General features: G+C 36.0%; 1 protein-coding gene across 4 annotated transcripts in view; it reads right to left on the reverse strand.

Moving 5' to 3' along the window:
• VPS13B (vacuolar protein sorting 13 homolog B) overlaps positions 1–14,435 on the reverse strand; it is a 777,819-nt gene that overhangs the window by 720,146 nt on the left and 43,238 nt on the right. For all 4 annotated transcript variants that reach the window (XM_023517476.1, XM_023517471.1, XM_023517472.1 and 1 more), the window contains exons 7-8: positions 12,439–12,613; positions 5,021–5,289 (exon numbers count right to left, since the gene is read on the reverse strand). In XM_023517476.1, the coding sequence (XP_023373244.1) occupies positions 5,021–5,289; positions 12,439–12,613 (444 nt within the window). The remainder of the gene's footprint in view (positions 1–5,020; positions 5,290–12,438; positions 12,614–14,435) is intronic.

The following is a 14,435-nucleotide window of genomic DNA, read 5'->3' on the forward strand; positions in this document are numbered from 1 at the left end:
TATTGGGTTATAGCTTTCATATAAAAGGTATAAATTAATTTCATAATAGGGGTGTATACATTGGATACTTTTTCTTCCATTCTTGTGATAGAATGAACATTTTGCTCAGAAGAACATTTTCCAGCTCCATCCATGTGAACATGAAGGATGTAAAGTCTCCATCTTTCTTTACGGCTGCATAGTATTCCATGGTGTACATATACCATAGTTTGTTGATCCATTTGTGGATCAATGGGCACTTGGGCTTCTTCCATGAAGACTTACTCTCTATTTTTTTAGGTCTGTTTTGGTTTTGTCATATTAGAAAATAATGATTTTAATTAGAAAAGCCTTTAGCCAGCATGGTGGCTCACACCTATAATCCTAACCCTTTAGGAGGCTAAGGAGGGAAGATTCTTTGAGGCTAGGAATTCAAGACCAGAGCAAGAGGGAGACCTTACTCTACAAAAAAATAGAAAAATTAACTGGGTGTGATGGCATGTACCTATACTCCCAAATACTCAGGAGGATGAGGATGAGGCAAGAGGATCACTGGAGCCCAGGAGTTTGAGGTTACGGTGAACTGTGATCATACCACTGCATTCTAGCCAGGGCGAGAGAACAAGACCCCACCTCAAAACAAGAAAACACAGCTCGGTGCCAGTAGCACAGTGATTATGGCACCAGTCACATACACCAAGGCTGGCAGGTTTGAACCCAGCCCAGGCCAGCTAAACAAGAATGACAACTGCAACAAAAAATAGCCAGGCATTGTGGCCGGCACCTATAGTCCCACCTACTTGGGAGACTGAGGCAAGAAAATCACTTAAACCCAAGAGTTTGAGATTGTTGCGAGCTATGACACCACCCCAATCTACCAAGGGTGACATAACAAGACTCTATCTCAGAAAAAAAAAAAAAAGAAACAACTTTTAAAAATATTTATTTCAAAATAGATTTCAATTTACTGCCTGCTATAGTCAAAAATTATACAGCCTTACCACCGATAGAAAGAAATTTATTTCAGGCATTTAAAACAATCCAACCTAAATTAAAAACCATAAGAGATACTTAATTTTTACTTTACACTGCTATATCTCCACAATCTAACATGTTACTTGGAATAATACTTGTAATACTACTTCACAGATTTTGTTCCTTATTTCACATGGGTTTATTTACATCATACAAATGTAGATATGAAAGAATAAAGCCACAAAGACAAAAGTGGAGAGAAAACAAAACCTGAGAGAGGAGTCTGTAAATTTTGGGGAAATGAAAACCATGAAGAGGTGCATAGATAATGAATGGATGGCTATAGGGATGAACAGATGGATGGATATACAGTAGAACTTCTATAATTTGACCACCAAGGGACTGTAACAAACTGGTCAACATAAGGAACTAGGCCTATTATACTGATACATACATGTGGTGGATGTCTAGTCTATGAAAATTAGGTCAACTTAAGAAGGTGGTCAACATAGATAGGTGGTCAACTACAGAGGTTCTGTATTTATTCAACAAGTAAATATTTATTGAAAACATACCAGACAATTTCCAAGTGCTGAAGATAAAATGAACGTTGGAAAATGATCACTTAATGAGTTTTAGTATAATATCAATGAAGAATATCCACAATTTTTTCCAAAGGCTATTAATTTTTCTGCAAAGGCTTCTCCCTTTCCAATTACACACCCTAAATGAGTCCAGGAATTGTTCAGATAGATCAAATCAAAACATTTCCTAACAGACTGAATACTAAAACATATTAGAATATCCAGATGTCTAATAATAAGCCACACATTAAAGTATTTACAAAAATACAAAACAATGCCATATCTCTCCTTATACTTTTTAAATATAGACATTTTACTGTTTCACTATAAAAATTATGTCTATTTAACATGTAATACATTTATTATTTTAAAATATTAATATTCTTAAGATTTATTTTAATTTCTAACACCATAAATATAGGTAGATGTAATTTGAACAAAAACTCATTTGAGTTCTCAATAATAAAGAATGCAAAGGTATCCTGGAGTCTTGATATCAAAAAATTTAAGAACTCCTGGTCCAGGGCAACAGTAAAGCTGATGAGAAATGATTGTATCCTAGAGGCATAGCTAGCAGAACATGCTGATTACATGTGGTAGGAGAAAGGAAGTTAGTTATATATAGTAAGCCTAAGCAAATAAGAGGATAGTGAAAGATGGGGGAGATGCATGATTGCAGAGCAAAATCAAGAGTTTTGTTTTCATATGTGTTAAATACCTATTCATTGAAACAACATAGGTAAATTATAAAGTTCACAGTAAAGTGAATAATGGAAACAGAAATTTGATACTCTATCAGCATCGGTATTGTGATCAAATTATATTACCTTTGAAGAGTACAGATAAGAAAGATAAGGCCAAAGACCAAGCCCCAAATGCCAGCATTTTTTAAAGGTTGGGAGGAAGAAAGGAACCGCAAAGAAAACTATTTTAAAAAAAGCACCCAGGAAACCAAATTTAAAAAAAAAAAAGTCTGGTCTTTTTACAGAACTACCACAATGTATTCCACAAGGGATGCATCATTTTACATTCATACCAGTCCTTGCACTTCCTTTTAACCAGCTAAATCAAAGATTCTACCAGTGTCATATCACTGCCCTAATAGATTACCAGTAACTTCACATTACCAAATCTAAGGCTCCATTCTTACACATCATCCACTCACTCCTCTTTAAAGCATTTATGGAACTTACGTTCCAGATATTCTCTTGGTATTCTGCCTACATCACTCATCACTTATCCTTTACTTCCCTTGCTATTTTTTCATCTTTCCACTACTTTAACATCATGTGCCCCAGAACTTGGCTCTAGAACCTCTCCTTTTTTCTTACTATGTTGATTCCAGTCTTAATACAACCATGACTCTCAACATTATACACCCAGGCCAAATTTCTAATACAAACTCCATTTTTATATATCCAACTCTCTACTGAATAGCTCTATTTAAAAATACAGCAGGCATCTTAAATTTGTTCAAAACCAAACTCCTAATCTTCATCTCAAATCTAGTCTTCTACCAATCTTATTCATCTCAAAAAATAAGAACTCAACCCTCAACTCATCCTTGGATCTTCTTTATTTCATTCATGTTTCATAATAAAATCTATCATGAAATCCTGCCTATTTGACCTTCAAAACACATCTAAAACCCAATCACTTTACACAGCCTCCCCTTGCTACCACCCTAGTCCTAGTCATCATCTCTTGCTTGAAAATTATAATTCTATCTGTCTGATTTCCTTACTTCTGTTTTTGGTCTGCCATAATCTATTTATAATCTATTTTCAACACAGCAAATAAAGTGATATATATATATATAATTCAGATCATCATACAGTTCTGTGAAAAATTGTCCTCAAACTTTCTCACTCAGAATGAATGAGAAAGTCCCAAAAATGTTTCATAGAGTTTCACAACTTATGGACTGCTCCAAGCACTCTTACTTCTCTGATCTGACTACATACTACTTTTACATTAGCTCATTTTGTTCCAGCCCCACTGGCCTCTTTGGGGTTCCTTAAATTTTTAAAGCGTTTACATTTGCTATGAGTATAATGTTCATTCCCACATATCTAATAGGCTGCTTCTTTCACAGGACTTTGCTTAAATATTCCCTTTACACTAAGGTCTTCCATAATCATCCAATTTTAAATTGCATAATTTCCCTACCATTGGAAGCACTCCCTATTCCTCTTTCCACTTTTTCTATATAACCCTTATCCTCCATGGCAACATTATTTTTTTATAATATCAATTTAAATTCTAAGGGGCAGGGATTTGTATCTGCTCACTTTGGTATCTAGAGACAAAACAGTGCCTGGACAACAGTTCACATCAAAAATATTTGTTGAAGGAATTAAGATAACTGCTCAGGAATACTGAATGCACAATCACAATATTATAAAAAGTCGGGAAAAAATAAGTAAAAATTCAGGTTGGGTTATAATTAAGAGGAAGAGAAGATAAAATATGACCACAGAGGAACACATAAGGGACATCAAAAGTACTAGAAATTTTATATTTTTTCAAGAAAAAGGTTGTTCACCAACATACACAATACTCTCTCTTATAAAACAGAGCATATATTTTATATGTATTATTTTAATGGATGAAGCAGTCAAAGTACATTAAAAAGAGAAAAATTATATATAAACAATGCTTTAAAGAAATTTTTTTATGAAGCAGAGCATAGGAATAAAACAGCAATTATAGGAGAACACAAATTTAAGGGACATTTTTGATATGCCTTTCTTTAATGAAAATATTAGTTAAGGCATGCTTGTATGCTCACTGAATGATTGAGTAGAGAGAAAAAAACTATCTATGAAGTTGATGAAAAAGAAAAGTAGAGAAGGCCCTAAGAAGATAAGAAAGCATCAAAATTCAATTATTTCAAATGAAGGAACATATACTGTAGAACAGTGGTTCTCAACCTCCAGTCTCAATGCTGCAACCCTTTAATATACAGTTCCTCATGTTGTGGTGACCCCCCAACCATAAAATTATTTTCGTTGCTACTTCATAATTGTAATTTTGCTACTGTTATGAATTATAATGTAAATATCTGATATGCAGGATGGTATTGGGCATTCCTGTGAAAGGGTCATTACACCCCTAAAGGGGTCACAAACCACAGGTTGAGAACCACTGCTGTAGAACCTCCATAACTTGACTACCTAAGGGTCTGTAACAAAGTAGTCAACATACGGAGGTGGTCACCATAAGAAATTAGGCCTACTGTACTGAAATATACATGTGATACATATCCATTCTATGAAAATTAAGTCAGTTTAAGGAGGTGGTCACTATAAGGAGATGATCAACAATGGAGGTTCTACTGTAATTCTATGAAGTAAGGATTTATAGACTCTACCTTACATCTATTGAATGCAAAACATATTTTAGTTAAGAAAGAATCTTACAATCAAAATTTAAGCATTAAAGTTGATAGAAATATGAACGGCAAAAGAAAGAAAACTTACTTTGAAAGTCACAGTTGCCTTTGTGCAGTAAAATCCTATAGAAACAATGGGATCCTTCAAAGCCTGTGCTTTCTGATGATGCATGATTGATGTAGGATCATTCCCAAGGTAGTCATCCTCACTATCATCATAACTCACAATTGCAGGCACAAATGACCAGGCCCATGACACCCATCCCTGTGGCTGTTCATCATCTTGCTGTGAATACAACTCTTGGCCTTTATACTGAGCAGGATACTGCATATCTATTCTTGTTTCACCTTCAGCACCTGTCAATCAAAATAAAATCACTTTACATAAATCAAGATCATTAACTATGAGAAAAAATAAGAATAAATAGACTTTAAAAAATTTCCTTCCATGGCCAGGCACAGTGCCTGGGGAAGTGTACTAATGCCCTTGAATGACACCAAAAACATTGGTTGTATTGATAAACAAAGAAAGTGACAAGAGATGGACAGATACGTAATAAAGCAAATATAATAAAATATTAACTATAGAATCTAAATCTATATATAGTCTGTGAGTGTCTACTATATAATAACTCTTTCAACCTTTCTATATATTTGAAATTTGTCAAGTTGGGGAAAAACAGAACTGAGCATGCGTACATACTAGGTTTTATTCTAGGTGTTAGACATGGTTTCTATCTCAGGCATTCATTGTCTAACAAAACTTCATTGTCTAGTGTGAAATAAAGGTATGTTTTATATGTATATACCCTTATTAATGCTTTTCCCTATACTTGTTTAAGGTAATAAGATTTGTTGATGAGATAAAATTTAAATAGCATAAAATTCATCCTTAAAAGTATACAATTCAGTGGTATTAGAAACAGGATCTCACTCTGTCATGCAGGCTGAAATGCAATGATGCCATCAATAGCCTTGAACTCCTGGGCTCAAGTGATCCTCCTGTCTCAGCTTCCCAAGTAGCTGGGACTACAAGTACAAGTCACCACAACTAGCTAATTTTTTTTATTTTTTGCAGAGAAAGGATCTCCCTATGTTGCCCAGGCTGGTCTTGAACTCCTGGGCTCAAGCAATCCTCCCCTCAACCTCCTCCCAAAACTCTGGGATTACAGGCAAGAGCAACCACACCCAGTCTTGTTTATATTGAAGTCACAATTTATGTGACTAACACTACTATCTAATTTTAGAACATTTTCATCACCCCAAAAAGAAAGTTACCTATTTAAAGTCATTCTCTCTCCTCCCATCTTTAAGTTAAACAGACTTTCTCCCTCAATAGAATTACCTATTTTGGACATTGCAATGTAATCATATATGTTATTTTTTTGACCGGTTTTCACTCAATGTTTTCAAAGTTTATCTATGTTGTAGCATATATCAGTATTTCTTTTTTTTTTTTTCATATATCAGTATTTCATTCCTTGGTCTCACTGAAAATATGCCATAATTTGTTTATCTTTTCATCAGTTAATAGATTTTTAATGTTATTTCAATTTGGGCTATTAAAAATACTGCTACCACATGACCAGGCCCAGAACCAGCATGGTAGAGGGGACACCCAAAGATGACACAGCTGAAATGGGTGTTTGTGGATGATTTGCAGTCACCTGGGGCCCAGGCAGACTGACTCAGCTAGAGCGTTTGTGCATAGGAATTGGAGACCATGGCAGTGCAGCTGGTACCCAACTCCGCTCTCAACCTGATGATGAACTCATCAAAACCTTAGGTCGCTGGCACAGTAAATTAAAGAACAAGAGGAAGTGAAAGGAAAATTAGGGCAAGGAAACAGATAAAAGAATACACTTATGAAGAAGAATCAGCAGAGAAATCCTGGCAATATGAAAACCAGTCCAGAGCCCAGAGCAACCCTCTGCCCCCCCCTCCAAGGGACTGTGAAGTAGCTCTGCAGAAGATTCCACCTACAAAGAAATCTTAGAAATGGGCAGCACCTGTGGCTCAAAAGGTAAGCTGCTGGCCCCATATGCCAGAGGTGGTGGGTTCAAACCCAGCCCAGCTTAAAAAAAAAAAAGAAATGTTAGAAATGACAGAATGAGAATTTAAAATACAGATGATGAAAACAATGAAGATTGCTGAGAAAGTAGAAAATAACCAAAAAACAATGAAGGAAATTGCTGAGAAAGTGGAAAGTAACCAAAAGGAAATCCAAAAACAGAATCAAATAAGAGATGAACGATATGAAGAATATAGAAAGGATATAGCAGAGCTGAAGGAATTGAAGGAGTCAATTAGGGAACTTAAAGACTGCAATAGAAAGTATCAACAACAGATTAGATCAATCAAAAGAAAGAATCTCAGCGGTAGAGGACAAAGCTCTTGTGATAACTCAGATAGTTAAAGAGGCAGAAAAAAGAGAGAAGGCAAAACATTCACTGACAGAATTAAACTATTATACCCATGGGACCTGTGCAATTAGGCCTTGCTTCTCCCTCTCTGATTCCTTCCAATTGGTATTTGTATGTTATTGACTTAAAGGATTGTTTTTTTTTTTTTACCATATACCTGCATCCTGAAGACTGACCATGTTTTGCTTTTTCTGTTCCTGTCTATAATCAGCAGAAGCCTTCAAGCGTTCATCATTCTATAGATACTTTCTCTCATTTCACTTGGGCTACTGCTTTACCAGGAGAAAGAACTTACGATGTCATTCAACATTTGTTAGAGTGCTTTAGTATTATGGGTCTCCCTAAATCTATCAAACTAATAATGCACCTTCTTATTCTATTCACAAATTAAATACCTTCCTATCTTCTTGGAATATTCAATTATCTCATGGTATTCCTTACAATTCTCAAGGACAAGACATTATTGAGCAACATCATAAAACATTGAAAGATATGTTAGATAAACAGAGAGGGAGAGAGGATCTCCTCCCCTTGAATAATAGTCCTAAATACATGCTCACTAGAGCTCTTTCCACTCTCAATTTTGGGTTGGCACCTGTAGCTCAGCGGCTAAGGCGCCAGCCACATACACTGGAGCTGGCGGGTTCAAATCCAGCCTGGGCCTGCCAAACAACAATGACAACTACAACCAAGAAATTTAAAAAAAAAAAAAAATAGCCCAGTCCACTCTCAATTTTCTGAATCCTAGTAACAACAGAAAGATAGCTCAGAATGCCATTGGACATCTCTCATTCATTCACCATCCTCTCCAATACAACAATCTATCTTTTATAGAAAACCTGACATGTCAGAGTGGAAGCCTTGTTATGTACTGCATTGGGGTCGAGGTTTTGCCCATATTATTATAGAACACCAAGAGAAGCAGTGGTTACCAGCCCGCTGGATTAAGCCTTGATACGAGTAAGACACCTTGTCAGCACCTTAACAAATTTGTTTTCACTAACTTTTCTTTTATTCACAGGACCCTAATTTTTGGAGCCTAGGTAATTTCATAATAGAGAAAACCTGGATCAATCTCCTCTGTGGGAACACTAGCTGCCTCTCCCATATTACCATCCATCATCAGCAGGAGGCAATTAAGAGTGGTCAGTGTCCTAAGAAACAATTGGAGCTTCTATGCATATAGAGTGGGAAGATTGATACAGGATTTCATTAGTTTGGGCTGAATAACAAGCCCCAGGTAAGCTTAGGATGCATCTTCTAAACCTTTGAAGGTTATGACAACAAAGACCTTGAACAGCAGGCTTCAAGGTAATGGTTATACTGGTGTTGGCCAAGGTAAAAGAATTTCATTTGTTGGATTTATATCTGTTTCAGTTGGGCACCTGATCTTTACTTAAAGTTATACTGCTCTTTGGAAAGGGTCTGAGTTCAGTACAGCCCGTTCTAGACCTAACATAACTTCAGGTTAATTCTTCCCATGGAAGCATCATGGGCCCTATGGGTTAGCCCACATGTAGTTATGTGGTGATTAGTACAAAGGGGACATGTTTTCCCCTATGCCTAGTTTAGTGAAAATAGTTTCTCTTATACCTGGATTAGTTACATTGGTAATTCTGTCATACTTACATGCCATTTTGTTTCTTTTACTTAGCAGGAAGGGAAAGCTCCTGGGTGAGGAGAATGGCTGAAATAACCAAAGACAGATTTTCTCCCTTGCCTATCCAGAAATGTCTTTAATACACTAGAGGGGGAAAATGTAGAGGATGCCAAGAGCCACACAACCTCTGAGCAGAATGATTTGCAGCTGGGGGGCAGCCCTCGGGCAATTTGTCCCCAGGTGTTCATTGCAGAGAAAGCCCAGCCCATGGCAATCCTTGTCTAATACTGCCCTCACCTGTCTTGTACTGTCTGGATAAAATGCTACTGTGGAGGCTGCTCAGGGGTACCCTGCAATCAAGGTTAGCCAGCCTCCTGCAAGCCTGTTCTAAACTGCGCCACGCCTGGTTCCTTCCTGCAGCCATCAATACCAGGGCCATAGGGACTGTGACACAATACAATTAGGCAAGACAAGGAAATAAGGGGCATCCAAATAGGAGCAGAGGAGGTCAAACTCTCCCTATTTGCTGACAATATGATCTTATACTTACGAGAACCCCTAAGACTCAACCACAAGACTCCTGGAATCATCAAAAAATATAGTAATGTCTCAGGATATAAAATCTATGTCCACAAGTCAGTGGCCTTTGTATACGGCAATAACAGCCAAGATGAGAGGCTAATTAAGGACACAGTTCCCTTCACCATAACTTCAAAGAAAATGAAATATCTAAGAATATATTATATCTAACAATAGAGGTAAAGGACCTCTATAAAGAAAATTATGAAATCCTAAGAAAGGAAATAGCAGAGTATATTAACAAATGGAAGAACATACCATGCTCATGGCTGGGAAGAATCAACATTGTTAAAATGTCTATATTTCCCAAAGCAATCTACCTATGTCATCCCTATTAAAATACCAACATCGTACTTTCAAGACTTGGAAAAAATGATTCTGCATTTTGCATGTAACCAGAAAAAATCCTGTATAGCTAAGGCAGTTCTTAGTAATAAAAACAAAGCTGGGGGCATCAGCATACCAGATTTTAGACTGTACTACAAGGCCATAGTGGTCAAGACTACATGGTATTGGCACAAAAATAGAGACACAGACATTAAAAATTGAATAGAAACCAGTAAATGAAACTAACATCTTACAACCACCTAATCTTCAATAAACCAAACAAGAACGTAAACTGGGGGAAAGACTCCCTATTCAATAAATAGTGCTTGGCGAACTGGATATCCACATGTAAAAGACTAAAATTGGGCCCGCACCTTTCTCCACTCACAAAATTGATTCAAGATGGATAAAGGACTTAAATTTAAGGTATGAAAAGAAAAATCCTCAAAGAAAGCATAGGAAAAACACTGGACTATATTGGCCTAAGGAAAGACTTCATGAAGAAGACTGCAGTGGCAATTGCAACAACAAAAATAAATAATCAGGACTTAATTAAACTGAAAAGCTTCTGTACAGCTAAGGAAACAACCAAAGTAAACAGACAACCTACACAATGGGAAAGGATATTTGCATATTTTGAATCAGACAAAAGCTTGATAACTAGGATCTATAGAAAACTCAAAATAATCCACATGAAAAAAGCCAACAATCCCATATATTAATGGGGAAGAGAGATGAATAGAACCTTCTCTAAAGAAGAAAGATGGACTGGGTGCAGAGCTGATGGGTTCGAATCCAACCCGCCCAACAACAATAATGGCTGCAAGAAAAAAAAAATAGCTGGGCATTGTGGCAGGACCAGCTGGACCCAGCTACTTGGGAGGCAGAGGCAGGAGAATCACTTGAGCCCAGGAGTTGGAGGTTGCTATGAGCTGTGATGCTACAGCACTCTACCCAGGGCAAGAGCTTGAAGCTCTGTCTTAAAGGAAAAAAAAAAAGAAGACAGACAAATGGCTAATATATGAAAAAATGCTCATCCTCCCTAATTATTAGAGAAATGCAAATCAAAACCATCCTGAGAAATCATCTAACCCCAGCAAGAATGGCCCACATCACAAAATCTCAAAACTGCAGATGCTGGCGTGGATGTGGAGAGAAAGGAACACATTTACACTGCTGGTGAGACTGTAAACTAATACAACTTTTTTGGAAGGAAGTATGGAGAAACCTCAAAGAACTCAACCTAGACCTCCCATGTGATCCCACAATCCCATCACTGGGCATCTACCTAAAAGGAAAAAATCCTTTTATCATAAGGACACTTACACTAGACTGTTTATGGCAGCTCAATTTACAATCTCCAAAATGTGGAAACAGCCTAAATGCTCCTCAACCCAGGAATGGATTAACAAGCTGTAGTATATGTATCCTACAGAATACTATTCAGCCATTTAAAAAAATGGAAACTTTACAGCCTTTATATTAACCTGGATGGAAGTGAAACACATTATTCTTAGTAAAGCATCACAAGAATGGAGAAGTATGAATCCTATGTATTCAATTTTGATAGGAGGACAATTAATGACACAGTAGGGGTGAGGGAAGGGGAGAGCAGAGAGAGAGAGAGAGGGAGAGGGTGGGTGAAAGGGAGAGCAGAGAAAGGGAAGGAGAGAGGGAGTGGGGTCTCAGTGTGTGACACACCTTTTGGGGACAAGGCACAATTGTAAGAGGGACTTTACCTAACCCAAAAAAAAAAAAAAATTGCTGCCACAAGTTTTTATGTGGATGCAGGTTATCAATTCTCTTGCTATATACCTAGCAGTAGAATTGTGGAGTCCTATGGCAAAATTGCATTCAACTTTGTGAAGAACTGCCAGATTGTTTTCCAAAGTGGCTATCCAATTTATATTCCCACAAGAAACAGAAATATATGGGTTCAAATCTCTCCATATTTTCACCAGCACTTGTTATTATGTGTCTTTTTGATTACAGTCATCCTAGTGGCTGTGAAATAGTATCTCATTAAGGTTTGGATTTGTACTCCTTCCACAGATATTGATGTTGAGTATCTTTTCATGTGCTTTTCGGCAATTTGTTTATCTTCTCCATTTCTTAAACAAATTATTTGACCCAATAAATGCCCTTCTTAGGGTCCTCACTATGGAAATTAATAATCTTAAAACTTTCCAAATCTCAGGCCCAACCAAGTTAAAATCAATCATTCTTTTCATCTTTTCATGTCAGATCATTCACATCTGTTTATAAAGCATTCTACTGTTCTGCCATAAATCATAACTAAACTTTTCACATGACTATCTCCCCCATTTTAGCCCCTTAAGATTTAATTTCTATTTTCCCATGTCACATATTCTTCAATGAAGCATACAGTTCAGTAATTAATAGTACTGAAAAAATTCAACTAATTAGCTAACTCACTTTTAGTGACCCTTTATAAAAAAAATTACCAACCACATCAGAACACTGTAAACTCAAACTGCTAGGTTTTTTAAAGTTTCCCAGTGGGAAAATCATTTTATAAGAACAATAGTTTTAAAATAAAGTTTTTGCTATACTTACCTGTAATGTTTCCTAACATGTCTTTATTGTGACAGGTAGAGTCTTCTGTTTCTCCATCTTTAAAATTACCTATTTCTCCATAGTAAAGAGCAATCGCAAGTTGCATTATACGTATAAACATAGGCAGTTGTTGATCTGTGATAGAAAGTTTTAAGCTCTCTACCAAAGTATGAATCTGTTTTGGAAAAAAAAACATCAAAGACAGCATATTTAAAGAATACCTTTTAAGATAAGTAGAAAAATTTTAAAGTAGTAAAATTTTAAAATTTTAAAATGAAATACCCAAGATTTTTCTAAGTCAAAATAATATTTACTCTAAAATCTTAGTAATTAAATAAATGTTCCTATGGAGATCAATAAACTTTAGACAGAAACTATATTAACCCTAATGATATAGATAGACTTAATAATAAAAGATATATCCACCTTAGATCTCAAGATAACTATTCCAGAAGGAAAGTAAGTTATGTAACCATATACCCCCTCTATAAAATTAAGAGTATGATAGTATTCTCCCCTTAAAAATAGAAAGATCTCTGTCAAAACCAAAAATAATAAAAATTCCATAGCATGATTTTAGTAAAACTTTAATTGTTCTCACCAACTTTACTAAGCAAAAAGAATATATACATATCCTAAAACCATGTTAAGTGGAGAAAAGATTAATACTGTAACTGTGGAGAAATAATAAAATGTTTATTGTAAAATACGGAAAACACTCAAGCGAACTATACATTCAAAATGGTTTTTGGATAAATTATAAGTAAGAGTTAAACAACATAAAATTCATAATATACATCAATTATAAGAAAGAAAATTAATTATGAGCAAATAGGATATATAGCAATCAAAGCTCTCCACAGAAAAATAGACATCAATGGAATATAAACACAACTTCAGAGTAATGGTTTTCTACTTTTACATAAACATAGAGTAAAACTAATTAAGCTATAAAGTCAAATTCCTAAAAAGGTTTACTTTGACTAATATAGTTGAGTATCAATGAAACATGAAAAAGAAGTAATGGTAATCATATTTTAGGGCTCAAAGCACAAAAAAATGTATTTAAAAGGGGAGAAAGTTGTATAGGGGACAGTGGTGTTAAATACCAAATATGAGCACAAGTTTTTTTTTTGAAACACAGTCTCACTCTGTTGCTAGAGTGCCATGGCAACATCCTAGCTCAGAGCAACCTCAGACTTCTGGGTTCAAGCAATCCTCCTGCCTCAGTCTCCTGAGTAGCTTAGACTACAGGTGTCCCCACCCACCCACCCACCCAACACCCGGCTAATTTTTCTATTTTTGGTAAAGAGGGGATTTCACTTTTGTTCAGGTTGGTCTCAAACTCCTGAGCTCAAGCAGTCCTCCCGCCCCAGCCTCTCATATGCTGGGATTACATGTATGAACCATCATGCCTGGCCAAGCTCAAGTTTCTTAAAACTGACCTAGAAGTCATGCACCGACTAAACCATAAAGAGGTAAGAAAATGGGGTACAGAGTTAGTGAACGGGCAGGTTAGGAGTATGCAAACCTACCAAGGTTTTCTTAATTTGAGATTTCTTTGTCACATCCTTTTAAATATTGCATTGCACCAATAGCACCAATGATAAGCAGTCAGTCAAGCCAGTTAAGTAAAAATCTATCTCATATACATATGATACATATACACACACAAACACACACACACATGCACATTTTTTAGAACTCTTTAAAATCAATAAGAAAAGACTAATCTTCAACAGCAAAATGGACAGAACAAGAACAGATAATTCAAAGGACCAGCAAATGGCCAGTAAACACAGTAAACACATTTTCAAAAATCTAACTTCAACAAATATTAAATTATATATTATTTATCATTCAGCAAGTTGACAGTTTTTAAAATATGATCATACTTAAGGATAACAAGAGTAGAATACAGGCACTTCCCTTCACTTAATGTTCCTGGGAGTTAAACCTTTCTGGAAACAATTTGGTAATGTAGATCACAGGCCTTA

Source organism: Otolemur garnettii, unplaced genomic scaffold (genome assembly GCF_000181295.1).
Source record: "Otolemur garnettii isolate 467f Iridium unplaced genomic scaffold, OtoGar3 scaffold00004, whole genome shotgun sequence".
NCBI lineage: Eukaryota > Metazoa > Chordata > Mammalia > Primates > Galagidae > Otolemur > Otolemur garnettii.